The sequence below is a fragment of the Phlebotomus papatasi genome, chromosome 1, assembly GCF_024763615.1.
Source record: "Phlebotomus papatasi isolate M1 chromosome 1, Ppap_2.1, whole genome shotgun sequence".
In the NCBI taxonomy this organism is placed as follows: Eukaryota; Metazoa; Arthropoda; class Insecta; order Diptera; family Psychodidae; genus Phlebotomus; species Phlebotomus papatasi.
The window spans coordinates 97929208-97956622 of NC_077222.1; the positions used below are offsets into that span (position 1 = coordinate 97929208).

General features: G+C 33.9%; 2 protein-coding genes across 6 annotated transcripts in view; one reads left to right on the forward strand and one right to left on the reverse strand.

Annotated features, from left to right (window-relative positions):
* Positions 1-18: 18 nt before the first annotated feature.
* LOC129809968 (isochorismatase domain-containing protein 1) lies at positions 19-14095 on the forward strand. Its single transcript, XM_055860148.1, has 3 exons — positions 19-257; positions 396-647; positions 12734-14095. Exons 1-3 carry the CDS (start codon positions 126-128, stop codon positions 12950-12952), a joined length of 603 nt encoding a protein of 200 aa, XP_055716123.1. The 5' UTR covers positions 19-125; the 3' UTR covers positions 12953-14095.
* The window catches only part of LOC129809959 (autophagy-related protein 16-1), a 315540-nt gene continuing 301175 nt past the window's right edge, over positions 13051-27415 (reverse strand). For 2 of the 5 annotated variants that reach the window (XM_055860139.1, XM_055860137.1), the window contains exons 5-7: positions 21405-21934; positions 13412-13637; positions 13051-13337 (exon numbers count right to left, since the gene is read on the reverse strand). In XM_055860139.1, coding sequence (XP_055716114.1) covers positions 13544-13637; positions 21405-21934 — 624 coding nt within the window. In that variant the 3' untranslated portion in view covers positions 13051-13337; positions 13412-13543. Of the gene's footprint in view, positions 13659-21404; positions 21935-27415 lie in introns of all 5 variants that reach the window. The other 3 variants (XM_055860136.1, XM_055860134.1, XM_055860135.1) reach the window with 3 other exon arrangements.

Genomic DNA, 27415 nt, shown 5'->3' on the forward strand with positions numbered 1-27415 from the left:
GGAACGCGCACCATTTTGGCACCGGTTGGCTGCCATGAACAAATGTCACTAGAAAATCCCGTGACCTTGGTTTGTTTGTGCGTATATTTTTTTCCGCAAATTTTCCTCTGAAAACCATCAAAACAATGGCCCGGCAACTGGCAAGACTTGGTCAGTTGGACATCAAGAAGACCCTCTTCTTGCTGTGCGACATACAGGATAAATTCAAGCCCGGCATGAAGCTTTTCGATCAAATGGTGAACAACAGCAAGAAGTTGGTAAGAGTTCAGAGGCCTATTCGCCATAACAGATTTCTGTTATTCTATTTTAACTCATTTTAAGGTTTATCTTTATTGCCGTCATATTCACTATCTTATCACCAAATTTCTAATATTTTTTCCCTTGGGGATTTTCAGGTTGCTGCCAGCAAACATTTGGACGTTCCTCTGATCGTTTCCGAGCACTATCCCGAGAAACTGGGCAGGATTGTGAAGGATCTGGATGTTAGTCATGCCAAAATGGTCTACGGGAAGACACTGTTCAGCATGGCAACTCCTGAGATGAAGAACAAGGTCAAGGAGCTCTTCCCGAATGATTTGGAGTCGATTGTCCTCTTCGGATTGGAATCCCACATTTGCCTGGAACAGACGGCCGTTGATATGTGTGACGTAAGTTGATGATCATGATCCTGTAGGAGAATTCTGTAACAGTATGACAATATCTGATGGTAAATTCTTGTCGAGATTTTCCTCTGTTTGCGAAATAGAGCCCGACTGGTGGGTTCCCTTCCCTGTTCGGGGGAAATTCATATTTCCCGCCTTTCGCTCCTAGCCGAGGCCTTATACAGGCTTCAGATCTAAGGCTTAGACATGGCTTAACTGTTATAATTTTTCTTAGTGAAGATATTTTGTAAAATTTGACTTAGGATTGGATTATTAGGGACAAATGGCTTATTTCATTCTGAAAGAGCAATAAAATTGGTTCCCATTTGGAATTCTAAGACCCTCGAGAACAGGCTAAACTTCTAGTCTGCAGACCGCTTTACTGACGGTATAGTTCTGTTGCCCGCTGTATGGGGGATTAGCTGACAGGATGTCAGTCGGTAACATGGCCTGGAAGTGTTCGGATGGGGGCACAGAGCTAAGTCGTTTCCCGGCAATTGGTCGCGATAAGCCTTGGTCTCCCTAAGGAATCTTTCAGAGCAAAAGCCCAACAACTGCAAGATGGTAAATTCGGAAGATTATTACAGTGGGACCTCGATAGAGTCAACTAATTATTTCCAGGTCTGTTGACTCCATTAGATTCGATGACTATCGGAGTCCGAAAAAAAACCCATTAAAATGTGAAATTTTGATATAAAGGGGTATTATTTTATTTTTGTACTAGATAATCGATAAATCTAACACTATAGTAGAATATTTTATTTAATTAACTCATAAATTCTGCACCCTCTGGTCCAAACAAAGTCGTGTAGGGTAGAGTCAGTACTTTTTCGCCAGTAAGCACTTTTTCGCCACCTACAAATAAAATCACTTTTTCAGGGAATTATGAGCTCATGGAACTACGAAATGACTATTACTTCGTAACCTCTAGTCCAACGGATCAGAAAACCATAACTGGTGCTCCACCGACTAGATTATTTGCAAGTTAATTGAAGAAATTGTCGACAAGGTGAACAGTCACCAAAAAAATATGGAGGTCTTAATAAACTTGTCAACGCTCAGACAAATTGTCTTGCAATATTTTATGTTTTTGCAGTACAGTATTTGATATTTTTTCACTGAAAGTCACTTTGTTATTAACTAAGCTTTGCTCTGATATCATTATTTAATAATGTTTTCCAAAAAATAAAGAAATACGGATGTGGTGAAATAGGGCTTACTTTTTTCGGTTGTGTAAGTACTTTTCGCCACTCATTTTTCCAAGCATTTTACAAGTGGCGCACCTCGCGGAATTTAGTTGAAACAGACGTAATTGTCAATTGATTTTTGTCGCAAACAAAAAATGTGCAAAAAATCATTCGAAATACTCTAATAATTGTCTAATATAGGTGTTAAATAAGAAAAGTACTGTGCAATGTACTTTTGCGGGTTTTCGAAAGCTGCTGTTTCTTAAAAATCAATTAAAAACAAGTGGCGAAAAAGTGCTTACACAGTGGCGGAAAAGTGTTTACAAAGTGGCGAAAAGTACTGAAACATGCATTGTTGCAGGAAATGTATTTTTTCAACTAGATGCCCAAAAATTCCCGGAAAGTCTCCTGGTTCATTAGAGAGACAATGCTTCAAAGCACTTGTACAGAAAATTTCTTTTTATTTCGACAAAAATTGTAAGAATTACAAGGGTACAAAACCTTAAGGTGGCGAAAAGGGCTTACTCTACCCTATTTGGCAAAAGTTAGAGATTAACTCTTTCGCGTCACACTTTTATTCAGCAAGTGAATTAATGTAAAATTGAGTTTTCCTAATGCTTTATGATCAAATATAATAATTCTGATTATTATATTAAGATATTTTCCTTCTGGATTTCACAAAGAAAAACAATGTCCCAAAATTGAGAGTAGTTTATTATATCAAAATATGAAATATACAATCTTTGGATATTATATTTTGTGTTTCTAAAGAACTTTTTGCTGAAAAAAATAAATGAATATAAAAAATTTTGAAAAAGAAAAGTCATTTCACAAAGTTCGAAATTAGTGATTTTTGATCTCAAATATTTTCTTTTCCTGAATTATCTGGAGTCTTGAGAAAATTAGCCAAGAATCTTATATTCTTCTATTACGATGTCGTGCACAAAACGATAGATTTTAATTAATGTAAATAGTCAAAAAAAAACTTTTTTTCCCCGGGTCATATATGACCCTAATGACGTGAAAGGGATAAGCCTTTGTCCCCCTAAGGATTTTTTCAGAACAAAAGCCTAACTGCAAAAGGGTAAATTCGGAAGTTTATTATTTATTTTGACGTAGGGTCAAAGGAACACGTCTTCGACAGGGAACCCCTATTGATACTTTTTTCAAAATCTTGAAATTTATTTAAAATATCTAATAAATTGTAAAAATTACGATTTTTCCTTAGTCTACATTTTCTGATAAGGATATGTGTTCAAATTTCGTATGGTACAGAGTAGGGTGTCAATAAGTACTGACACGACTTTTTAAAGTGTCAATAGGTGTTCCTTTCACCCTAGGAGTTTTTTTTTCTATTTTTGTACATTTTTCAGCTTACAAATTTTTATTCTGATTACATTGTGTAAGGGAGGTTATCGAGTCATCAAATTTTGATTGGCTTCATATTAAGAACATAGACGCAGATAGGCATCATAAGGAACGTGTCATACTTAAAAAGTGCTAATTTTTTTTTCTTTTAAAATAAAGCACTTAATGATTTTATAAAGGGTATTAAGGGCATTAGATAAAGCTGATTCCAGAACGAGCAAAAGCAGCGGTGGCGCAGCGGGCTAGCGCATGGTGTTTATAACGCAAAGGTCTCGAGTTCGATTCTTGCTTTGGTCTTTTATTGTTTACTTTTTCATCGTGTTTTTTTTTTAATTTACTTTTTTATTGCGTTTTTGTATATCAGTGACCGTAACTTTTCATTAATGAAGCAATATTTGCTGCTTTGTACTGTAATATAATATCTATGTTTGACTAAAGGATTTTTTTAAAGCTCTTCTATGCGTCTGTTGGTTTTACTGAAGTTGTTTAAAGGAAAAAAATAAGATTTTTTCCATACATGTTTTCATTCCTCCTAGAAAAGGACGGCTTTTCTAAAAAAAAAATCTAACCATATGTTTTTACTTTCTCTGTGGCTTTTTAGATTTTCGTTATAAATCCTTAAATATCCTTTAATTTTGTGTAAAAGATTACGTGACAACTTCCTTTTTTTAGAAAAATATATTACTGAATAAATCTATTACTGAAATTACGTTATAAAATGAAAGGAAAAATAGTTGCGAAATATTTGCCTATTTTTACACTTTTTTTTTAAATTTGTGAATGAAGAACAGTAAGGGCAACAGTCTTGCCTTGCCCTCCCCTCATTGCGCTTTTAATTGTTTTTGAGTTTTTATAAGCTCATTTTTGTATTGACTCTGCACAAACGATCAGTAAAACATCAAATTTGACAAGTTGTTACGGTTGCGTTTTTCAATTTAAAAAAATATATTTAAATTTCATCTCCTATAATTTTATAGGATTGAATCGGAGAGTGGGAGAAGCAGGGAATTGCTGGAGATGTAGGATGTCGTGGTCTGTCCGTCAGTCTGTCCACATCAAGTGTAGTTTTGTTGTTCGTGTTAAGTGTGTTAATAGTTCGAGTGCGCGTTTGTGGTGTTGTGTGTCTGTATTTTCAGACAAAAGTTATTGAAAATAAGGACATTAAGGACTCAGGAGGTGGAAGAACCCCAAATATAAAATTTATTGTGACCCTGGTGGTAACAATTGGCGCCCAACAAAATGTGCTCCATCTCCACGTGCAAATTTTTCTTTTATTTTAGCACCACACGTTAACCCGTGTAAATCTATTAACACACTTTCGTTTAGTTCCGTGTATATTTCCTTGGTATCTGCCTTTAATCAAGTATCCAGTAAAATATTCTTCAATTTTTTTTAACAAGATATTTTTCTTTATCATATTATTTTTTTTTCAAGATTTTTTTCAGATTTATTTCTAATGAGGGTATTTAGTAAATGATTTGACGTGAATATCGCTTGATACATGTGTTTCTAAAATAAATAATTCGTGAAATTCTTTAAAATTGTTCAATATTATATCATTTCAGTTCAGTGCATCAAATCATTAGGGGGAAATTTTTGCTCATCTTGTTCAATTTTAGAGTCACAAGATCATAAAATGATAACGGAAGAAGTGAAAGAGTGATGGAGATTTTGGGTACTGGTTTGTCTGGTGATATAATTCCCCTAGTAGGGATTAATTTTTTAGACAACATTTCTCGTGCATCTTCTCTTTCCATTCTTTCACACTTTATACAAAATAATATGATCTTTGAGCACTTATTTATTCTACAGGAGAAATCAAATAATTTTATAATTATTCCATCTTTCTAATTAAAGAAGTGTATTTCGGCCAAATTTTTGATAATTTTTATAAGGCAAATACCAACGGAATGTTCGTAGCGGATATTTTTTTTAAGTTGTTTATTTTTTTCACTTTAAAATTATATTTTTTCATGGTTTTTGCGACTTGTTTATATATTGGGTAGTCATTCCCATTCATAGGGTAACCATTCCCATTTACAAGGCAACCATTCCTAAAATTAAAATACGGTCTTGATAATTTTTTTTTTCTTGTTTTTTTTTCGATTTATCGGTGGGTGTCTGTATCTCCAGTGATATTGCTTCTTCTTATTTCCTTTAGTATAATTTTCTCTGATTTTAAAAATAAGCTCAGTATTTTTTTCTCGGGATATTGAATTCAGCTAGAATAATATTATAATATTATATATTTAGTAAATTCTTTCGTCAATATATTTTTATTCTATATATATTTTCTGATTTGATGAAGCAGGACATTAGGACATTGCTCCTTTTCTGCAGCTGTGGGTATTCCTTCAATGCGTTCATCTAAACGGATGGTATTGAGATACAGTTTTCTGAAGATTTGCTGATCTTAAGCTAGGATCTTTTTAAGAAATTTTCTTCCCCTCCTCTCTATTAACTGGCCGTTTTATATTATTTTTGACAATAGTTGTAGATTAGTATTAGTCGGTCTGGTTATCTCTTTTGGAGGTATGAAGATATTCTTTTTTTTTCATGTCCTGCTCTATTATTCGGCAGTTTGACGAAAATTATGGAAGATCCCACATAAAATTAAATCAGGAGTTTTTCATTTTGATTTATCATATCTCGAGCTGACTTCTATATCTTCTCTTTCTGTAATACTTAGGGCAGTTCTGGTCCGCATAAATTGGAGGGATTTAAAATACCCGATCTGGAGTTGTCAAGAAGTCACTATCTTATAGTGTTCTTGGAAGCGTCTAGGGTCCTGGGTTCTTTTTCCCTCTTCAAGGGTTTTCTTCCCATAATATTGTAAATAATGTAAACCAAGGGGCTTCTAGATAGCTGTAAGAGCGTGGATTCCCGCGTGTTTATGTTTATTGTCCCGCGATCAGTTACTGTTCGGTATAAAGTTAGAGGGAGATCGAAGTTTTTGTTTTTCTAACACATTTTCTTTAATTTCCGTCAATAATAAATATATGTATTTTTTTTCTCGATTACTATTTCGATATTTAACTTTAAATAGAGAGAGCGGGTAAAGAAATTTTCTTTTTTTTCTTTATTTTTTTTCTTTTCTTCAAGTAAGGGGAGTATGTTACGGTTGCGTTTTTCAATTTAAAAAAATATATTTAAATTTCATCTCCTATAATTTTATAGGATTGAATCGGAGAGTGGGAGAAGCAGGGAATTGCTGGAGATGTAGGGTGTCGTGGTCTGTCCGTCAGTCTGTCCACATCAAGTGTAGTTTTGTTGTTCGTGTTAAGTGTGTTAATAGTTCGAGTGCGCGTTTGTGGTGTTGTGTGTCTGTATTTTCAGACAAAAGTTATTAAAAATAAGGACATTAAGGACTCAGGAGGTGGAAGAACCCCAAATATAAAATTTATTGTGACCCTGGTGGTAACAAAGTGACTAAATTTACAACATTAAAAGCAGTAGAATTTTCGTGAAAATTTCGAAACTTAATTTTTTGCTGACCAAATATTTTTTTTTACTTCTTTGACGTTTTGTCTTCTTTGACGCTTCTAGGGGAAGCAGCTGCCAAACCCCCTGCCCTTAGCTGGGTACGCCCATGTTATCAGGGCTTATCACTGGTAAATTTGTATTTTAAATAGTCTGAGTACAGTAAGCCAACGAAAGAAAAGAAAGTTCATTGAAATCAGGGGTGAAATGATAACTTTTCGACACTATCGAATCGATAGTATCGATAAACCTATATCTGTTATAATAAGTGAATGTTGACTTTTTATGCATAATTGGGTCAATTATTGTGATAATCTTAAAAGAATGTGACTGTTCAGAAATATCTAAATTAACTACAAAAAGTGCAGCTATCGTTTAAATTTTACATATTCGACAATCTATACTATCGAAAATAAGTCATCATGTCACCTCAGCTAATAAACATTGGAAACAAAGTCCGGTCAATTTCGGTATAGAAAGGGTCGGATTGAGGTACAATGGGGTAGGGATGAATGCGACCTATTGTCAGAAAGCTCTCGATCTGAGATACAAAGTACTAAAATTTCATCGAAATTGTTTCATAAACATCGAAAATATGGGCCGGTCAGGCTGTTTTCATTTATAGTTTGGGTCAAGGTAGAGCGAACGCAAAGTGCGTTCCAGCATTGGAAAGATCTTGATCTCAGCTACAACATACTAGAATTTTAAGAAAAAACATTGCCTAGTTTGCGAAATATTCGACATGATAATTTAAAAACATCGAATATTTTGATTGATCGGACCGTAGCATTTAGCAACCGGTTTCCAAATTACCGAAATTTTTCAAATTCTGAAAATTTGAACCAGAGATATGACCATTTTAAAATTGAATGTTTGACCTCATATAGCTTTGGTCAGGGAATCCGAGGCGTAGGGTTGGGCACTTAAGTTTTTTTTAAACCCTTTAGGAACGATTGAAACACCGATATACCAAAAAAAAAATTTCTATGACCTTTTAAAAATATATTTAGCTCTAAGAAATCAGAAAGTCATTTTTTCTGACCCCAATTTTTGGCCCTCTCGTGCTTAAACAGTTAATCGAAAGCTCCTAAGAACCAGCTATACCGTATTAAAATTTGAGACCGGGTATAACATTCGTGATCTACGAGATTCAAAACGTGTATATGCGAATTTTAAACCTGGTCTGACGAGGATGCATTTCACCTCGGACCACAGAAGCTGAGATTCTAAAGGATCTTAGCAAGAAATCAGTGTGGTAGGTTGCCTATAAAAGCTATGCAAGCCATTGTGGGAAGAGCTCAACCCTGGGGGCAGATCTTGGACAAGGTGACTAAATTAAATACAGGATCTTGCCTTGAAGTGCCTTGAGATTGAATCTGTACATCTTCCTAACATGGGGAACTTCCTTAAAAAACCAAAAGACAATTCCCATTCATTTGAAATATTTTGATTGATCCATTGTGGAAGGGTCATACCGAAAGTTGAATTGAAAGCTCTGGAGAAAATTCAAATCTTTTGAATTGAGGAGAGAAAAATCTGAAGAGTGCACAGGACTTTTTCAGATTTTATCTTCTGAAAAAGCATTTATGGTTAGATATTACTTTGATTTTTTTAGAACTTCTTGCGGTTCATTTAATTTAACTGCATATAGAAAAAAGAAAACTTTCGCGTAATAAAAACTGACAATATCTTTTAAGATCTTACAGCTGTATCAATAAATTTCATCACTCTTTACAAATTGTTGAGAAATCCACTTAAAGTGAAATGTGATGCTTCATCAGAATGCAAGTCCTGATGAAATGCGATGAATGGGTAAATAAATCAGAAAGTTCACCTTGCAAATATCATAATTCATTGCAAAAATTAACCGTTTTTGATTAATTTCCCAATAAATCATTTGCATAAGTATTTCCTGTGAAATAAACTCGTAACCTGCTTCAATTCTCAAGAATCTCAACTTCACACTTCATCAAAAGCGTCATCTTCTTGTAAAAATTCCTTGTTGGAATTGTTGAGCCGAACATAAATGGACTGAAATTCAGTGTGTTTCTTCGCGGTGCTGAATTGTATTCGACTTGTGGGATATAATAAAATGAAAAATCCTTGATCAGACTGCAATTACGATGCTATTAGAGTTGATCTAATTGCATGTCTTTTCTCCTTGTTGTGGCTTTTGGTGACAATTACATAAAAAAAAATAATACATGGCATTTTCGCAGTGATTAAGATGCCTTTGGGGAGACATCTTTGGTATTTATGAGCCTTGCAATTTGATTTATTCTCATGAATAATACGTGTTTTTATTTACCCTTCTGTTATTTTATATTTATTAAATTGAAAGTAAAACTACGGATGTGTCAATGACCACCCAAGTATTCTTTATTTTGCTTCATTTGATCATTAAAGTTGTTTACTGTGTTTTTTTTTTCAAAGAATTTTATAAATCATTTCATTATTTCACTTTTTAATCTTTTATCTAAAAATGGAATGCTAATAAGCCATCTGCTGTTGAAGTAAATTAATAATATACTTTTTTCACATAAACATAATGTTATTTACGATTTTTCCTAACTCCTTTGCTGAGACCTTTCCGATTTAGTGAATTTAAACCTTTAAAAACATATAGAGACCTATAAAACTTTAAAAGCGTTAAAAGGATTCAAAGCAAATATAAATATTTGAAATTAAAATATTGTCAATTAAATCAGCATTTGTCGTAACTTCCTTTTCACAAGTTTTCATGAGACGAAATTATCAGTACAGCTTTATTTTTCTCAAAAATAAGCCCCGAATGCTATACTTTTGAGTCAAAATAATAAAAGTGGCACTAATAATAGAGGAATGGGAAGTGTTTGTAATTTGGGACAGGGTGAATTATAAGCACCAAAGCCCTAAGTTTGAAGTTGCCCTAAGTTTCTGAAGTATTGTTTGGAACCATTTGCAACTTTGACAGCAAATCGGTTTTTCTTTTTTTAAAGAATCTTAATGCAGTTTAAAATGTAAACATGTATTAAACTATAATTTTGGACACCTTGCATGTAATTTCGGACACTGTGCATGTAATTTTGGACAGCTAATACGTCTTGATACGTTGACCATTTTCGCCTATGTCAAGAACCTAAATTACCAAGTTCTCTTCCTGTTTATGAAATGGAACCGCAGGACATTACAAGGAGATCAGAAACTTTCCACATAATTTATTAGAGAGAGTTGACTTCGGCCCTCCAAGTACGCGTGTTCCCCTATGTAAATTTTAAAATATTTTATGGAAATTACTGCAATTTTTTTTGGTATCGGAAATAACTTGTCAAAAACCCATACAGAAGGATTTATTAAAACTTTATCGAACGAATTAAGGCGCGACTAAGGATTGTCGCGTGTCAAAACGGTTTATGTCCCACTTTTCCAGACGAAATTTCAAATTGGAGATACCAAATATTATTTCGCTTGATACACGGAAGCCCACTGATGCTAAATATGTCACTTAAACCTAAATAAAAGGGCTTTAGCTGACTTTTTTATGACATTTTCGTAATTGCAGCAAAATTGGTGAAAACATCCTGAAAAAATCTATTTCACAAATTGTTCATCCGAATGCCAATATTGCTTGAAATATCAATAGTACTTTTTCATCTAACAATTATCCATGTATTAGTGAAAAATCATCAATAGTTTTATCCTGCCACGGAAGGGTGACTACATCTGCCCCAAGGGCTGTTTCAGTGTTTATCATCTTATATAAAAAAGTAGATAATTCTTGTCCAAGTGAAAAATATCTCTTAATTAACTTCATTAAACAAAAAACAAAATAAAACTATGAGATTTTGACTAACAACTTAGAAAACCAAATGCAGGGCCGAAAATTGTAACATCAAAACTACAATTTTATACCCATTTTATAAAAATGCTTATAAATTGTAGGATAACAGGATCAGACTTATAAATATTTCTGGGAATATGGGGATGTGTTCCTACTTTCATTAAAAAATACTTTGCTCAAGGTACATTTTAAGGCAAACGAGAAAAATCCACTGTCTACTTCTACCCCTGACTAATTGTACCCCGGTCTCACCTACCAATGCATTTTTTCAAAGGCTCTATTTTCAAAGGCCTCATCTTTTGTAACATTAGACGGGTGCTTCTGAGTAGGGTAAGGACTCATAATTTTAGAAGCTTGAAGTGCGATACTTTCAATACTAATTGATTTTTTTTGTTGCTCTCTTTTCAGAAGGGTTGTTTAGAAACTTGGCTAGGGTTTATTGTCTTTGTTTTTACTAAAATTAGTCTTTATACGTTTAAAAATGAATTGATATGTAGAGGTGAATTTGACTCGAATTTTGGACAACTTGGTTGTTAATTTGGACAGCTAATCCGCCTCAACAGGATGCCCATTGTTCTTCATTTTATGAACCAATCTTACTAAGTCCTCTTTCTGTTCATGTAGGGGAAACGTAGAATGTCACAAGAAGCCCGGAAACTTTGCATATCATTCATTAAAGTGAGTTGACTTCGGTACTCCAAGTACGTGCAGATTCGCTCATTCCCTGACCTTTCCGGGAGCCTTTCAAGGCATTTCTCGCTACATCTCTTTCGTAGAGATGATACCCCTTTGTTTCTTCAGGCATTTGTCCAACCTAGTCATCACAAAAGCTAAAACTTCACGAAATTTCGTGAGAAAAACACCTGTCCAAAATAAGAATCATCACCTCACTGGTAAATGTCTTAAAACATTTCCCATTTTTCACACGAAAAATCTAATTCACAAGGCAAATCTCACTTCAGATCAAATGTACAAATCATCAGTAACGTGAATCAACACAATATTCAATGAATATTCAATAATATCACTGAAAAACGGTAAAGATTTTTAGTACTTCACCACAGCTAAAGTAAACACGAAGTTCTGTCATACAGTAGACTCTCTCAACTGGGCATTTGGGTCAAAATGTCATCCGGCTTATCGATATATTTGGGCATCAAAGACTTTGTAAATACCACAAAAAGCGCTCAATTACAAAGAATCACGATAAAATAGGAAGAACTACAGCGAATTTGAACGAATTAGCTTTATAATTAAACATGAAAATTGTCAACAAAATTTTTCGCCCGATTGAGAAAGAGCCGATTGAGCGAGAGTCTACTGTATTTCTCGTAAGCAATTGCTCACACTGAATTTTCAACAAAGCAATTTTAACTCAAATCATATTCAAAATTTAACGTATTTAGTGTTAAAATCTTCCAAAAAGAACAAATATGTAGATAAAATTCATTATTCATCAAATATTGGAATAAAAATCCATAGTTTTAATCAATTTATTTTCAGTGTCCAATTTTACCCTCAAAGTGTCCAAATTTAGAAACTGTCCAAAATTATGAGCTATTACCCAATAGCGGTTCTTTCTCATGAAGACCTATCGAAATTAAAGTCGCCATGTTTAATGAAATTTATCCCAAAAACGGGTTGACTTGAACCAGGGTTTAATTTAATTGGGGATGTATAATGGACCCAAAAGTAGGCCTGGGTGCAACGGTTCTGCAAGAATCCGCCCCCACTGTAGTCTAATCTAATCTAATGTATCGATAAATTATAGTATTTCTTAATTAATGGCAATTGTATTTATGGCTTCGGATGCCTTTTAGCACTTTTTATGCAGATTTTTTTCACTCTAACGCTATAATTCTTGTGAGCAACACATACTCTGATGAACGGGTTACAACAATTTAAGAAGATAACAACTTAAGATTGAAATATCAAAAATAAGGTTAGAAATCTAAACTATTTCTACTGAGCTTCCAATTTCTAAGCTGTATAATAAAGTTAATTGAAGATAATAAAGTTTCCATGTAAATTAAAAGAAAATAAAAGAAGAATGTGGATTCAAAATTCTTATTGTGCGCGTAATAAATAAAAACTCCCACCTGTTGTTGCAGCCTGAATGATTCATACCTTCCTTCGCTGCAAAAATATCTCATTTACCTTTTGCAGTCAATTAACAAATTATCAAAAGGCACCTTCCGCATTTTCAGCATTCTCTCTTCTTCCAATTCTCTTTCCAGATGGGATATCAAGTGCACATCGCTGCTGATTGTGCCATGTCTCGGTCTCTGGAGGACCGGGCCATTGCGCTGCAGCGTCTGAGAGAGATTGGCTGCCATATTACCACCAGTGAAAGTATCATCTTCAAGTTAATGAAAGACAAGAACCACCCGAAATTCAATGAAGTGCGAAAACTGGTTACATTCACGTCAGAAGACACGGGATTGTCCAAATTGTGATATGAAAGTGTGTGAAGAGGAAGATTCTTTTCGGCAAAAGGTGCATTTATAAAAGGAACACGAAGAGGGACAAAAAAAAATTGGCTGAAACAGCAAAGTTATATATAACCAAAAAGGTAAAAATATTTTTTAATAAATCCACTTTACATAACTGTACAATTCTTGGGATTTCTGTTTGTTGAGTTTGTTGATTTAAAAGATTTAAAACAAAAAAATGTATAAGGAAAAAAAAAGAAAAACAATTTATTGTGATGTAAAAAAAATATCAACATCCAGAGCGCGCCATGTACGTATAAATTTGCTTGTACAATTCTTATTATTTTTCTTCCCATTTTTTTTGTTGAAAGTTCTTTTATAATATTATATATAAATCGGTGATTGAAATCTGCAAAGGAAGAGAGATGAGTGAGCATTAAATGTTTTGGCTATAGCAAGAATCATTGGATTGGTGATTGTTACCTTTTACACAATTTTTCTTAGCTCTCGAGACTTTTATTCTTTTTATCTTTATTTTGCCCCTGTCTTTCATTTTTTTTTTGTTGTTGGCAAAATACCGAGATGCGGAAGAGCGATTTATTTTTAGTGGGTTAATCAGGCATCTGTCCAGATTGTGCACTTCTTGGAACGGTCCACAGTGGCTAGGACTGAACTGAAGGGATGCCAAGATGTTGCTGTGACTGCAGACCTGCCGAAAAATGCGCCATTCCTCAATATAACAACAGAAAGATGATAAATTTTTCCAAATTCCAAAGTTAAAGCACAAAACAATTGCAGAGTAATTTCATTAGTGAGATACTTTTTTTTTCATGCTTTCTTTCACTCTGCCATTAATTCTTCTCCTGTGTCTGATGCTTAGAGGCTAGTCCGTATTGTCATTTTTTTTCTCAAGTTGTTATTAGCCTCTTAAATGGGGATTGTGGTGCTTGGAATTTTCTTTTTAAAACAATTTATGACCCCTATTTTATTGGTTTTCCGAACTATTTTATTGATATTTAAGTCGCTCTGGAGAAATAGTTTCTTGTATTTAAAGAAAAAAGAAAACTATTGATAAAATTTTGTAGAAAGATATTAGAAGGAAATGTTTTCTTTTCTGTAAGTAATGCAATATTTGTAAGAAAATAAAATTTTTACCTGAAAAAAAAAGCTTCTTTTTTTAATTCTTCTGCTTAAAAAATTATTCGCAGTAGGCTTTGGATTTTGTTTTTTTTTCTTCAAAGTCGTTTAAAGAAAATTTAATCAGCTTTCTTTTGGTGAATTTCTTGTTAAAAAATATTGAATTTTGACCGGGTAATTGCAAAAAGATGCAAAAAAAATGCATGCAAAGATTAAAAGTTGACAACCATCTCAAGAATTCAAAGGCGGGTTTTCTATGAGATCGAGGAATTGACCGGGAAGAGTCGCTATCCGGAAGATTATAATTCGGTTCAAGAAACCCAAGACTGAAGCGAGGAAGTGGCCGTTAGTCTAGGATTCAGGACGAGAACATCGAAAAGAATTTATTAGAGATTTTCAAGAAGCAATCCACTTTTCCGTGCGAGATATTGGCAAAAAATGGAAATACTTTGGAGCTTGGTCCAAAAAATTAAAAAGAGGTAAGAATGGTTTGATAACCGACAAAGCTCAGACCGCTCCCCATCGGATCGACAAATAGCGTCAAATTGGCAAAAAAAATGGTCGCGGAAACTCAACGATCATCTTTTAAAAGGATTCCAAATTAAGCTGTATTTTGACGAACGACGAAAACGTCGTTAAACCTTTCGTCTCCTTTGGGACTCTGGCTCTGACACGGAATTTAAAAAGCAAAAGGTGTGAACTAACTTTATGTCATTCTCTTTCGGCCAACTTGGCAATTATAAATTTTCTAGAACCCTTCGGTTAGTTGAGTGAGAAGCCGTGTGCATTTTGTTCAAGCTTTTGAATTCAATAATCCTGTGAATTACTCCCTCCGTTCCGAAAAAAGTGGTACATTTAGGATAAAATTGAGATTGAGCCTAAACACAAGTAGATTTTGGTTCTCTAATAGTGTCTTGGATAAAAGGTAAATGAAACTTTATTTGCACAAAAAGTCGTTGATGATCGAAGAATTCAAATTCAATTTCGAATTTTCATACTAAATTTTCGAACAAGGTGGAGAAAATTTATCAAATATCACACTAAAAAGCTCGCAAAAGAGTTACTCAGTGATTATGGAGTGATTAAGTAATAGGACAAGACCAGTAAGGGCCGTTGTTCTGTTTTATTCTTCACAACAATATGAAGACCGTTATATTTTGACACTTGAGCACTTCGAAATTCGAACAGGATGTATCCCAGTCACCTTGAGGAATTATCAAGAAGTAAGAAAGTCTCTTTTTTGGATCTTCAAATAGATTTTCGAATTTTTCAAGATCTACTTCTGTACGGAAAATTGAGGGACAGTCTTTAAGGTAAATGAGTTGTGTACTGCAAATATCTTTTGTATCAACTGTACACGGTAAAAAAAATTCGGCACATATTTGCCCCCAAAATTAGCTCGTCTACGGACACCATAATTTTTGGCACAATCTTGTTCCTTTTACGAGATTCAAAAAGATAATCAATATTAGTAACGAATTTGTTCCAAAACGTAGCTCGTCCACGGACACCGAAAATTGTTGGAATAAATTAATACCTTCTAGGAGAAACAAAAAGATACCCAATATTAGTAACGAATTTGTTCCAAAAAATAACTCGTCTAGTATAATTCGAAATTTTAATGCGAGATTCCCTTCCCCCTTCTGCTGCCAACACTCGCATATGATTTCGTCACGCACGCATCTGTGTAAAACACTCTTAAGTTGATTTATGAATTTTTGCCACCGAAATCCATCTCGACTGAAGTATAAGCCTTAACTGTAAGGCGAAAGATTTTACACGAATTTGTTCCCAACAATGGGAACAAAAAGATTCCTCATATGAGTAACAATTTCGTTCAAAAAATTACCTCGTCCACGGACACCGAAAATTTTTGGAACAAATATGTTATAGATGTAGGAATAATATTCTTATAAAGAAAATGTACCAATTTGTTCCTGACAGTGGGAACAAAACAGCCGAGTGCAACAAATTCCAACTTTCAGAAACAAAATTGTATAAAACGTAATCAACTCAAATTTGTAGACATTCCACTGTATCAAAACGGTTCCAAAAGAAAACTCTAACAAAATCGTAACTGCATTTCATAACAAAACTATAAAGAAAACTTTTTGGAACAAACAAAAATATCTTCTCTAGGTACAAATTGATTCCAAAAAAAAATTTTCCAAATTTTTTACCGTGTATTCTTCATGTTTAGTGATGATATTGGGGATGAGCCGCGATCATAAGTTAAGGAATCATTGGCCTCAATTCTGAGACCAAAATCAAGATCAAGATCAAGAAAATTTCAAGATCTTGGCATTCAGAAATCCAAAAATCAAATTTCAAAAGTCAAATTTCTTGGAATCTTGAAATCCAAGAGACAAACCGTGTGGATATCAAGATTTGCAATTCTGAAACCAGTATTTCAAGATTTCAAGACGTCAAATTTCTTGTTTTCTTGAAATAATTCCAAGAACCTCTCGGAGGTTCTTGGAATTTTCAAGATAGTAACAATTTGAAGAATTTCAAAAAAAATTTACAAAATTTACAAAACAAGATTTACAAAAAGAGAATTACTTTAAAAATACTGTATTTGACCTTGTAATTTAATCGAAATGGTACGTATTTCTAGATGTACATGTCGAAGTATACCACCCTGAGGATACCTGCAAAATAATCACATCTTGCATAAGCATTTCTTGGTTTATCACAGGTAAGAAATTTGATTTGCACTTCCTGTACTCCCGTTTATGGCATCTCATTAATTCTTTGATACGTCCTATAATTAATTTTCCTAATTTATATGACGAAATTTCAACAAATTCAACAGAGAAAGGAAGATATTTGTCAGAAGCGTCAGAAGTGACGTTTCGTTTAGTGTGGAAAATCTTGAAATCCTGGTTCTTATAGCTAAGACCTTTTAAGTTCCATAAATGCTTCGCGTCAGAATACGAAATCTTAATTTTGGAAATATTTGACAGCTTGAAATTTTGATCTTGATCTTGGTCTCAGAATTGAGCCCAATATCTAATAAAATGCAAGTAATATGACGTTTTTTCATTAATCTAATTTTTCCTATAAGGATAGATGTTCAAATGTCATATCTCAAATGATACAAAATAGGGTGCCAATAGGTCATGACACGAGTTATTAAAATGTCAATAGGTGTTCCTTCGATCCTATTTGTTGTTTTTTTTTTTTAATTTTTACTGCTTAATATTTTAGATTGAGAGAAATTTTTAAAGGGAATCTTTTTGTGTACACGCCTTAGCTATTAGACGATATCTAATAAGCCCTATAAGCCTATTCCTCCAAAAATAATTCCGTAGCAAGGAATTGCTCAAGTTAGGAATACCGATACATTTTTCTGCTAGGATCCGTAGAATCCACGAATTCAAGAGTCACTCTAGAATCCCACATTTCGTTTTTACTGTGTTAAATTTTTTACAATGTTAAAAAAAAAACTTAGAAATAATGCTGTTTTTTTTAAGGCTTTTTGACCCATATATAACGTCTTAAAGCAATTGTTGCTTATTGAAGATTCCATTGTAAAACGGATAATTGGAAAATTAGTGTCCTTTGCAATAAGCATAAATATTATCTACAATATAAAAATAAAATTATACATATTAAATATATTATATATCAGCTTATGTTGTTGCAGATAATTGGGCGTATGAGAAGCAATGGTTAAAAGGTCTTAGCTCATTAGCTTCCAGAGTATTTTGTGAAAAAAGGCTGGTTTTATTCTCGGAAGAGAAGTAGTATCTCAAGGAGAAAAAGAGGTTTGGGGAGAGAAAATAGTATATAGTAAGTGGAAGTGATGATAGCCAGAAGATTCCCATGTAATATTTTCATTTGATTTGCTTAGAAAAAGGGTCAAGGATTTTTGTAATGATTTCTTCGCGAACATAACGATAAAATTTATGAATATGTTGGTCAATAAAAAATAACACGTTCATTAAAAAGTCTTGTCTTACAATTTATACTCACAAAGTGTAAATTAAGGTGCTCTCCAAGTATCATTTTCGACATAAAATGCTTTTTGAAGACAATAATTAGACTTCAAAAAGGCAGATGTTCCAAGTTCAGAAAACTAATGAGCTAAATTTTCCAACTAGCTCATTAGCTTTTATAGAAGCTGAGATAAGACTAATTTTGCAATTATCCAATATGTATATAATATGGACAACCTTTAGTAATTTTCTGCACTAATATTCAATTGAATAAATTAACATATTTCAAGAAACAATTATAAACCATGATCGGAATATTTTAATAAAAAAAATTAGGTAAGTCCTCTGAATGAATGGCTAAGATGAGTGAATTGGTGAAAAGTCTCAGCTAAGAAGCTTTTTGGAAATATTCCAGCGGAGAAGCATTATCGAAAGTTAATTAAAAGGTCCTTGAAACCAAGCCGAAGAGATCGACATTAGTTGTTTTCTTTTTGTTAAGAGTATTTTCACTACCCAGTATTGAGTCAGGAGCCCTATGGGGAAGGTATAGTTATAAAGAGGGACTAACAATAATAATAATGCTGGTATAATATTTCATAGAAGAACTAGGCCTTCCCGCAAGGGAGATCGGAATGTGCGTTAGTATTATTTTTTGATACTGAGACGGAATTTTCAGTCTCGTGCCCCGTGTACTCAAGTACAGTTGACCTCATTGGAACGCTAGAATAACTCCTGAAGACCTAAAGGGGATTTGAACCTGAGACACTTGTGTCATAAAGTGCGCTCTATAAAATGGTTCTTTTTTCGCTCTTGGCACAATGAATCTCTTCCTCCTTGTCAAGGGAGAAACCATGTACTCCTGTTGCTTCCTGGATGGTGCAGAAAGAGTGTAGCACGCGTCCTAAGAAAAGGCGACAAATCGCATCCAATAAATATGTCCCTACAAGACCTAACACCGCCTTCAGACTAGAGGTTTAGCCTAATTTCCGAAGGCCTTAAAATTCTAAATAGCAACTAATTTAATTTGTTCTTCTGATTCAAATAGATTAATTCACCTTATAATAGATCATATTTCTAAGTCAAAATTTTCCAATAATTTTCGACTGATAAAAAATGAGATAACTTAAGGCTTATGACTAAGCCTTAGGTCTGAAGCCCGTATAATACGGTCATTGGGTAACCAATTTATTCTAATTGGCTCACAACTTCGATCTACAATAAATATTTCAGTTTCCATAAACGGAAACGAGGTTATAGAGAAGTGTGAGGTACTACAGGTGAGACAAAGGGAGACACTCAAAAAAAAGCTTAATTAAGTTAATATTGCTAAGTTAAGGTATAGTGAGAACAGTTCTCCAAGAAGGAAGACAACTACCCCATATTGACATCCTGCGAAGACGATAATCCGTAACCCCATATGAAGCAGACGATTCCTAAGAAAGACTTTGGAAACAATACTTAGCTGACCATTGAAGAAGATCCCCAACATAACCGAAAGCTCTGGGCAAAACCAAAAAAGCCCAGATAAGCTTATGGTCTGAGATACTTTACAGGTAACCTCGAAATGCGTGCAATTTGGGGTGCTTGATGAGATTCTATACCCCCAAAATTCAATTTACAATCGAATTTTCACGCATTCCAAGTTGCAAGCACTCCGAGGTTGCCTGTGAAGAATCTTAACCACCATATAAGCTTGTCTGGGCTTATAACTGGTCATTTTGTATTTTAAATAGTCTAAGTGTAGAAGGCCAATAAAAGAAAATAAAGTTCATTAACTTCGGTCAATAAATATTAGAGATAGAGTCCGGTCCAATTGAATATAGTAAGGGTCCTGGCACAGTGGGTTGAAGTAGGGACGGAAAGGACACATCATTAGAAAGATCTCGATCTCAGATACAATATATGCTAAAATTTCATCTAAATCTTTTTATAAACACCGAAAATACAGTTCGGTCAAGACATTTTCGTTTATAGCTCGGGTCAGAAGTGCGGCCCACCGCTGGAAAGGTTTCAACCTCAGCTACAACATACTTAAAGAAAAAGCATCGTCTAGTTTTCGAAATATTCGACATCGAAATTTTTCGATTAATCGGATCTTTGATTAAATCGCATGAAGTTGGGGTATCAAAAGTGATTCCACGAGAGCTTTCCAAAGGGTCTCGTTAGTTATATGGCAAAGTGTTGGCTTTGTGACGCAGAGGTCTTGTAGCAGATAATGAACGGAAAAAATAGACCTTTCTTGATTTTTATCTCTTTAATTCTTCACGAAGTTTCGTGGATGCATGTCCTCTTCATCAGGTTTCGAATGTGCAGGAAAAAAATCAATTATAAAGTAGGAAAGTCATCTTGTGTTAGTCCATTGGATGTTGAAGAATCGTAAAAAAGTCCAAGTGCAGTGCAGCAGCAGATTTTCCCACATGTACGTGATTTTCCCTCCACATTTGAAACTTGATGAAGAGGATATCCATCCTCGAAACTTCGTGAAGAATTAAAGAGAAAAAATCAAGAAAGGTCTATTTTTCCTTTCACTATCTGCTACAATCCATTAGATCGAAAATTCCTCCAAAAGCTGAGGCCTAGGCTTCGAGCCTTGATCGAAATTCAAATTCAAATTCTGACAATTAGAATGAGATATGGACCTTTGAAAATTCAATTTTTGACCCCTTTTAACTCGGGTCGAAGGGGAACCACAAAAGCTGATATTGAAAAGAATTTCAGCTAATTAAATTTAGAGTATCGTACAAGCATTTGCCAGAAAATGTGTTGTTCTATAACATTTTCGCTTGAAGAACTACTCGAGCTATTTAAAAGTACGCCATTTTTAAATATAAGGGCCTCTTCGCGTACTTTATATTTAGACAAGCGTTAATTCAGAAAATTGTGGTTCTATGCCGTACTTTGAGAATTCTTCAAGATCATTATAGGGAAGAAAATGGTTGATGATACATAAGATTTGAAAAGTTGAACTGGAAAGTATTCTAGATCTTTAATAAATCCAAATCTAGAACTATTTGCCGTATAATTTTTTAAAGGGCTTTGTAGAGCAGAAATTATAGGCTGCGATCAAAATAAGAGATTAGCAAATCCACCGATGTATCAGTCTACTATTTACATCTACAGTAAATACCCCATCTAGAAACTGCCCTACCCTCTCCTACCACTATTTTCAAAACAAAAATCTTACTTTTTTTAAATTGCACAAATCTACTTGAAGTCATGCAATCAACAATTACAAATTGTTAAATTTTGCTGCACAAATTTGTTAAATATTGCAATACAACACAGTCCCCAAAAAAGAAGACTATCAACTGTCTACCAACAAAAAAAAAAGAATTAATAGCAAGCAAAGAAAGTACTCACAAAAAAGAGTTAGTTGAAAATCAAGGACAGGTACTTACGAGTGATCCTTGAGGATAGTCTCGAGGCGGCCGGCGACATTCCAAACATACACGGCGCCATCGGCAGAGCCAGCGGCGATGTAAGTGCCGTCTGAGCTAAGAGACACCCTCGACCAGTCACAGCCGACCTTGAAGCCATCGTGACTGAAGGACTTCACCACATGGCTCATGCGAAGATCGAGGAGTTTAATTGTGTCATCTCGCACGCAACTGAGCAAGTACCGACAGTCACGTGAGAGATCCAGAGATGCCACGCGTCCCGAGAGGACGATGTCATTGGAGGAGGAGTCGGTGCGTGTATCCCAGAAGCGGATCTTCTTGTCGAAGTGCCCACTGATGATGCACGAGCCGGATCCATCTGTGGTCACAAGGTCATTGCAGCTGCTGCCCGCAAATTTAGTTTCTACGCAGGCACGATTTCGCAGATCCCACACTTTGAGAGTGCGATCGTGACTGCCCGTGACCACCCTCGTGTGCTCACTGAGGAACTTGGCGGCCATCACCTTCCCGCAGTGCCCCGTCAGAGTGTGCTGCAAAAGAGAAAAAGAATTGGTCACTCATGGGCAGGGGAACTCAGTGGCTGGGATTCTGTACGGGAATTCCCGCGCACATGTGAGGTCAATCACATTGAGACTATGAACAACATTCTGTGATTAACAATTCACACAAACTCCATCAAGGGAAAACAGTGTATGAAACATTTGAGTACAGTCTCTTTGGCTTCTGCTGCCCAAATTCGAAAGGTCAAGCTTCTAATCAGGAGGTTTGGTAATCTATTGAGCGAAAAGTTCAAATGCTTTGCATAAGAAATTTTTGTTCTGTTAACGCTTGGACGGACGATCCGATCATGAAGTGTAAGATCATCGAAAGACCTAAGGTTTAGCCATGTGGCTTAGTTTCTCTAATTTATTACAAGGCAAGATTTGTAAGAAAATGTTTAATTAAGATTAAATATTAAAAATACTTATTAATAACCTACATATTATATATTAAATATTATATATGTATTAAAAATACTTATTAAAAATATAATTTTTGACCAATTTTTATAATATTTTGGAGTTTCGAAATAGTAATTCCAAGACCTTTAGAGAAAAAAAGTCATAGAAAAAACTTTAGTTATGATTTTTAAGCTTTAAAAAAATCATAGGGGAACGGGCCAATATTTACAATAGCTTTGCATATAAGCATCAATGTCCTGATTTTAAAGAGTCACATATTTAATACAAATAAAATCTTTTTATTACTTCCTTTTCAGGATATTGTGCTTTGTTATCTTTATTTATTTATTTTTTAATATTTCTTTTTGATTAGAAAGGAATAAAAATATATAGATTCCTTAGGGTAATATTTATTGGACACCTTGTTTGTAACTTCGTCCACTTTGTGTGAAATACAGCACAGCAAGATTCTTGAGGTCCCTTGCCCTTAAAAAGCTCTTCTAAGATTTTTCTTCTAGAGCCTCCTGTTCGTAAGCGCATTGCTTTATTATTTGTTTAGCATTGTATACAAACTTTGTACAATGAAACATCAAGAATGTTTGTAAAATTGTGAAAAGCAAAAGAAGTGGACGATATTAGAAACATGAGCTCACTGTCACAAAATATTTACTCTTTGCAAGAAAAATGCAGGGGAACATGTCAATATTTCGGACAGCTTGAAATATCGTCCACTTTCAGTGAGATATCACACAATGCAGCTAAGTTCATTTAATGAAGGGCTTTTCTTTCACATTATTTTTTTTTAAATGATAACCACTGTTCGATTTTGAAATGATATTGCTTTACCGAAGCTTTGGGGGTGTATTTCTCAGTCGATTAGGACAAGTTCTTATTAGTTAGAAATATCTTGATCTGCATCTCTACGAGAAACCTGAATCGATTTCCAGGCAGAACATTAATAACATATTTGTCTGAAATTTAATTGGATCCCAATTAACTAACCGACCGTAAAAAGTAATCGCACATAAATTATAAGACAGAATTATGCTTGCTTTATTCTTTAGAAACGTTTCGATTGATTTTCATTTTTGCTGACCCTATGAACGAATCTCAGAAAAAATTGTTTAACTTGCCTATTGGCGAGTGCTTACCTACGGCTTAAGCCGAGAGACCACTTAACGTAATTATAATCAAAATAATGATTACAATCTATTTTCATAAGTTTCCTACTAAGCCGTCTCTAGGCTTAAGCCGTAAGTCTGTCTAGGGTATAAGAACCTTAGCTTAAAGCTCTGGAAAATGTTCATGTTCATAAAAAACGAAAAAAAACGCATGACAACATTCTCTAAAGCGGTCTTCAGACCAGAGGTTTAGTCCAATTCTCAAAGATCATAAAATCCTAAGTAGCAATCAATTTTACTAGTTTTCAGGAATATATATCATTTCTCCCTAACAATCCAAATATAAATCCAAATTTTCCAAAAAAAAATCTGTTAAGAATCTGATAAGGATTTAGTAGTAAAGCCATATCGCTAAACCTTAAGTCTGAAGCTCGTACAATAACGCAAATGTCGCGCAGTAAAGAAGTTTTTGTTATGTTAAATTACATTGGTAAATTTAACTTTCTAATTTGTTTCCTCCTTGTTGTAATAGTATAAAGGCTCTGTTAGTATATAGGCCTTGTTAAATAAACACGTTAAATATGTCAAATAGCAATTTCAAAAATCTGCTGGTTAATTCTGATACATATGCTAATTGAGCTACTCAGAGCAAAAAGAAGCTGACTTAACAGGGAAATATGTTGGACTATTTTTGCTCTGCAGTAACTTAATTACTATTGTAATCAAGTTTTGAATTTTCAGAAAAAACTACAGTGGGACTTCGATAGAGTCAACTCCCGATAGAGTCAATCTCCAATAGAGTCAACAGCTATTTTTTTTAATCTACAGACTCTGATAGAGTCAACTTTTCCTTTATTATTAAACTAATAATATTATATGATTTTATTATATTTTTTTCGAAATTAAAATTAGTGTTTTGGTGTCTCAATATAACGTTTTAACACAAGAAAAACATTTATGTAAGTAAACATGACAATATTATGATAATATTTGAATATTAAGCGTGTAATCATTTTCCAACAAAATAATTTTCTTTTCGAGATTTTAAGCGATTTTAAGAGATTTTAAGGGAAGATTGGAATGAACCACAATTGGAGTTATATTCTTAACTTAAAAGAAAAATGAAACTTTACACTAAATGCTGTTAACGTTCGAAGAATTCAAACTCTGTTTCGAATTTTAAAACTAAATTTTTGCACAAGATGTGGAAAGTTATGAAAAATCACACTAAAAAGCTGATAAAAGAGTTACTCAGTGACTTCAGTGATTATGAAGGGATTTAATCATGGGATAGGCATATAAAGCTTCGTTCATTTGTTTTTTTTTCACAAAAAAGAGTAAAGACTAACACATTCTGGCAGTCGAGCACTTAGATATTCGAACAGGAAGTACTTCAGTCACCTTACGGAACTATCAAGAAAAGAAAGACCCCTTTTTGATTTTTCAAAAATATCTTCGAATTGTTACAACTCTACTTGTGATTGGTAAAATCAAGGCAGTTCAATTGGGGGCCATTTCTAGAAACTGTTTTCGTAAATTGAAAAAAAAATTATAATTAATTTATTATTAATACTTATTCTTATTTTATTATTATTAATTTAACTATTTTCTATACGACTACTGACACTTCCATCTAAAACTTTCTCGGGACTATGGTAAGGTTTTTAAACTTCGCAGGTACTCCGGCTTCGAACAATTCATTTTCCCCATATTCCCAGAAATATTTATAAGTCTGATCGTGTTATCCTATAATTTAGAAGCATTTTTATAGAATGGATATAAAATTGTAATTTTGATGTTACAGTTTTTGGCCCAGTTTTTGGTTTTCTAATTTTTTAGTTTCAATCTCATAGTTCTACTTTGTTTCTGGTTTAAAAAAGTTAATTAAGAGATATATGTCACTTGGATAATAATTATCTCTTTTTTTATATAAGATGATAAACACTGAAACAGCCCTCGGGGCAGTTGTAGCCACTCTTCCGTGGCGGGATAAAACTATTGATGATATTCCAAGCAATATTGCCAATCGGATGAGCAATTAGTGAAACAGATTTTTTCAGGACGTTTGCATCAATTTTGGCGCAATCAGAAAAATGTTATAAAAAGTCGGCTAAAGCCCTTTTCTTTAGTTTTAAGTAACATATTTAGCATCAGTGGGCTTCAGTGTATCAAGCGAAACAATATTTGGTATCTCCAGTTTAAAATTTCGTCTGGAAAACTTGTGGCAATTAGTACCCCAAAAGTGCCTATATCTACCCAGGCCGGGGCACGTGTAGCCAATGTGTCATACTTTTTTCATTATCCTCTCTAGAAAAATTCAAGGATTTTGGAGCTTTGAACTACACTGTTTCATATAGCCAATATCCTAATGCTACTTATGAAACATAAAAATATTAGATAAACCTTATGATTTTTTTACAAATCATGCGCGAGAAAAAGCCTCATTTGATGGCTAAAAGTACCCCGGTCTCCCCTATGATCTATTTTTTTCAGGAAACGTGCGACGTAAGACTGGGTAATAAAATATATTGCTATTAGGTCATATTCATATTAAAGGAATATGGAAAAAATATGAATTGTTCGAAGCCAGAGTGTGTGCGAAGCTTGAAAGCCTTCCTCAACTTCCTATAATTTGACAAAAATATTCAGGAACAGGCTAAAATTTTATTTAGTTAGGGGGAGATGGGGCTACATTGAGCTGAAATTGCTATTTTTTCGCATATTCTTAAAGAAAATAAAACAATTTCAGGATCTAAATTAAATTAAAGCTATGCAAAAAATAGCATTTTAATATGGCTCCAGTTCAATGCAGCCCCACTTTCCTCTACTGTCGTAGTATTCCATCGTTCTTCATGAGCATAAAATAATTATTTTTCTCTTGTATTTTGATTCTCGACAGTTGACCAAGAAAAGCGAAAATTAATTCTTATTGACTTGTTCTCTTACATTGTATTTATGCAGACTCTAAAACAAGTTTATACAAAACAAATGCAATTGTGTGCAACATATTATGTTAAGGCACTTAAGATATATTATTTCCGTTTCAAAACACCATTATTATTAATGCAAATATAATATTATTGAAAAACCGTCATTCTTTAAAATAAAAAAAAGTAATCCAGACAAAAGCTGACAATTTGTCTGAGTTAAAAAAGAAAATATTAGGCACTTAACTAATCATCAGTATTTGATTGAAAGACCTAATAACCTGTTACTTTTGCATTTTACAAAGAAAATGATGGACAAAATGTTTAAGTGCGTGCACAAGAACACAGTGAGAAATGCACGCAATCTTTTTTTTTTACCTAAATATTATATATATTATCTCATCATTGGAAAAATGACCCCAAAGAATTTGAAGAGTTGAGAAAATATTAGCTGTTTCTTTTGAAAGAATAAAAAAAAGACACAGAAAATTCCTCTCTAGTGCGTGTCACATTGAACATTAATCAGAGTGCTGTACCTACTTGAAAATAACTGCTAGAACACAGCAAATTGATCACTTTTCATTACAAATTATTATCAATTGTGCTTATAAGGTATGTGTCGTGTGTTTGCTGGAGCTGTTTGTTTTTAACTTAAACGTTCTCTCTTTTAGTGCCGAGGGAAATTTGTTGATTTGTTCCATGTGTCTCACTCGGTACAGAACAAACGTTCAATTCTGGGCCACTTATAAATAAACTTCTGTGGTATCTCATCTCTTGATCTCATTTCCAGGTGATATTTCCTGACAATTCTTTGATATTTCATTGATGGTGTATTAGGCTGTATTTTTTTTTGTAACTAGTTCTCTGTGCTGTTGGTACACAAATCAAAATGCACATGAATGAAAATCTTTGTCTAGAATTTGCATACCATACGATAATTGATATTTCCCATCTTGATATATCGGGCTTTTGAAGAATATTGTGGCAGGAAAAGGAGAAATGTGAAAGGTGAATTGAATATG

Coding starts and splice junctions, on each gene's coding strand:
- LOC129809968 (XM_055860148.1), top strand. CDS start 126: ATGGCCCGGCAACTGGCAAGACTTGGTCAGTTGGACATCAAGAAGACC. Junction 258..395: donor TGAACAACAGCAAGAAGTTG/GTAAGAGTTCAG, acceptor GGGGATTTTCAG/GTTGCTGCCAGCAAACATTT. Junction 648..12,733: donor CGGCCGTTGATATGTGTGAC/GTAAGTTGATGA, acceptor TTCTCTTTCCAG/ATGGGATATCAAGTGCACAT.